Source organism: Mesitornis unicolor, unplaced genomic scaffold, assembly GCF_000695765.1.
Source record: "Mesitornis unicolor isolate BGI_N332 unplaced genomic scaffold, ASM69576v1 scaffold13342, whole genome shotgun sequence".
Taxonomy (NCBI): Eukaryota; Metazoa; Chordata; class Aves; order Mesitornithiformes; family Mesitornithidae; genus Mesitornis; species Mesitornis unicolor.
In genome coordinates this window covers 18,143-20,450 of record NW_010167204.1, presented here as the reverse complement: position 1 = coordinate 20,450, position 2,308 = coordinate 18,143, and the positions used below count along the sequence as shown (strand labels likewise).

Genomic DNA, 2,308 nt, shown 5'->3' with positions numbered 1-2,308 from the left:
GAGCCACAGCCTCCTTTCCCAGCAGTGTCCCGAAAACATAGACATCCATAGAGACTCACAGGAGCCATCCTGCTCCGAAAGAGCTTCCCAGGGGCTTCCCCACCCTCCTTGGCCCCTCCACACTCCTACCCCCATGGGAAATAATTTAGCGGCTCACAAGTCCAAACCAGCACTGAAATCCCAGTCCCAGACAAGATCCCCAAACCCCTGGGGACTGTCCCCCGGTGCAGGACTTGCCGTGTGATGTGATCGCCACAAGATGGGGCCAGAAGACTGGGAATGCTAGCACAATTCCAGGCACTTAGAGGGGCTGTGCGACCTTAAGTATGGCCTTGGGGACACTCGTCTGACCTCGACATGGGCAAAGACCCCCACCAGGAGACCTCTTGTGGCCTTCTGGGTGGCGTTTTTGGGCAGTTGGATGGGTGTGCAAGGAGATGTATGGCTTCCTGGAGAGAGAGAGGACTCGGAGACAGGGAGGTTTTGCAGAGCAGAAGGGTTATCCCAAGGTTTCCAGCCCTCCCAAGACCTAAAAATGATCAGATTTCAAGTAGAGAGCTATGCTGCTGTGCTGTGATTTTGGACATGTCCACAGGGAGGGCTGCCCATGGGAGTAAATGCACCCTGGAAATGTCATCAGATGGGACAACCTGTCCTGCACCCAGGCTGGAGGAGAGTCCTGGCAATGGAGACACGGGATAATGGGAAGCCCGAGTATCCAAGTCCAAGGCTGGAGAGAAGAAATGGGGCCATCACACTGGACGGGTGGCAGATCACCCCTCCAGTGCTGGGACTGACTGTCCCTAACTCTCCATGCCCTTCTCAGACAGAGTTGGATGTGCTGGTGGACAGGCAATTGCCAACTTCAAAGAGCACAGAAACATCTCCAGTGGCTTCAGGCTGAGCAGAGAGGAGCTGAAAGGAAACCCCACCTTTGCAGCAGTTGGTGGTACACAGGGTTACTCTGTGGAGGTGTTAGCAAGGGGGACATGACTGTAGGGGGATTGCAATGAGATTGCCCCTGCAAGGCAGCATGGTAAAAAACCAATCTCCCACAGCAGGCACTTGTGTTTCAGCAAAGGGATGGCCAAATCCTCATCTATCCATGGAGGCTGCAGCCTTGCAAAGCATCATAGACATCCCACCTCCCATCCAGCACCCCAAAACTTTAACTTCTTTAGTTTGCAGAAGAGGAGACTGAGGGGAGACCTCATTAATGTTTGCAAAGATATAAAAGGTGAGTGTCACGAGGATGGAGCCAGGCTCTTCTCAGTGACAAACAATGATAAGACAAGGGGTAACGGACACAAACTGGAACACAGGAGGTTCCACTTAAATTTGAGAAGAAACTTCTCAGTGAGGGTGACAGAGCACTGGCCCAGGCTGCCCAGAGAGGTTGTGGAGTCTCCTTCTCGGCAGACATGCAAAACCCGCCTGGACGCCTTCCTGTGTAACCTCATCTGGGTGTTCCTGCTCCGGCAGGGGGATTGGACTGGATGAGCTTTTGAGGTCCCTTCCAATCCCTAACGTTCTGTGATTCTGTGATTCTGAAAACCCAGGGCTGGGAGGTTGTACCTTGGAGGAGGAGGCCCCAAGGCAACTTATTCCCAACTCTCTTAACCATTAGATGGGATGGGGGGGAAACTGCATGGTGAATACAGGAACACGGGATGCGAGAGGAAGGGAGGATGATGGTTCTGTGCCCTGGGCTCCGTGGGAAGTAACATGCCTATTTTCACCCTCCCCTTGCTCTCTCCACCGGCCAGGCCAACCACAATGCCCAACACCAGGCTGCTGCTCCTCCTCACCCTCCTCTACGCCACTGAGACGGGACGGGCTCTCCACCTCTACAACACCGCCTCCATCTTCAGCTGCCTCAACGCGGCCCTTGCCGAAGCCCAGAAGAGCCGCCCAGAGGAAAATGCCATTTTGGAAAAGCGCGGCTTCGACTCCCCATCGCCTGAGGTGGTGACTGAGGAGGAGGAAAGGGAGGATGGGATGGATGAAGAGATGGGGAAAAGGACGTTCCCGGGGGAAGGCCATTACAAATACGTCTCCCAAGCGCAGGTGAAGGGGAAGACCTACCAAAACCGCGCCAAGAGCGACCGCCGCACTAAGGTCACCCTCTCCCTTGATGTCCCCACCAACATCATGAACATCCTCTTCAACATCGCCAAAGCCAAGAACTTGCGGGCAAAGGCCGCTGCCAACGCGCACCTCATGGCTCAGATTGGGCGACGGAAGTGACCCAACACAGGGCAGGGGGGACTCGGAGCAGGGCTGGCTGCGTGGGGCCACCACCCGCCCG

The 2,308-nt window shown here is 55.4% G+C and overlaps 1 protein-coding gene across 1 annotated transcript; it reads left to right on the top strand.

The window, feature by feature from the left end:
* Window positions 1–1,776: 1,776 nt before the first annotated feature.
* UCN3 (urocortin 3) lies at window positions 1,777–2,247 on the top strand. The gene has a single exon (XM_010178617.1). It carries the CDS (start codon window positions 1,777–1,779, stop codon window positions 2,245–2,247), a length of 471 nt encoding a protein of 156 aa, XP_010176919.1.
* The last annotated feature ends 61 nt before the right edge of the window (window positions 2,248–2,308 follow it).

Bases quoted from the DNA above. Each gene is read 5' to 3' on its own strand.
- UCN3 (XM_010178617.1), top strand. From the start codon at position 1,777: ATGCCCAACACCAGGCTGCTGCTCCTCCTCACCCTCCTCTACGCCACT.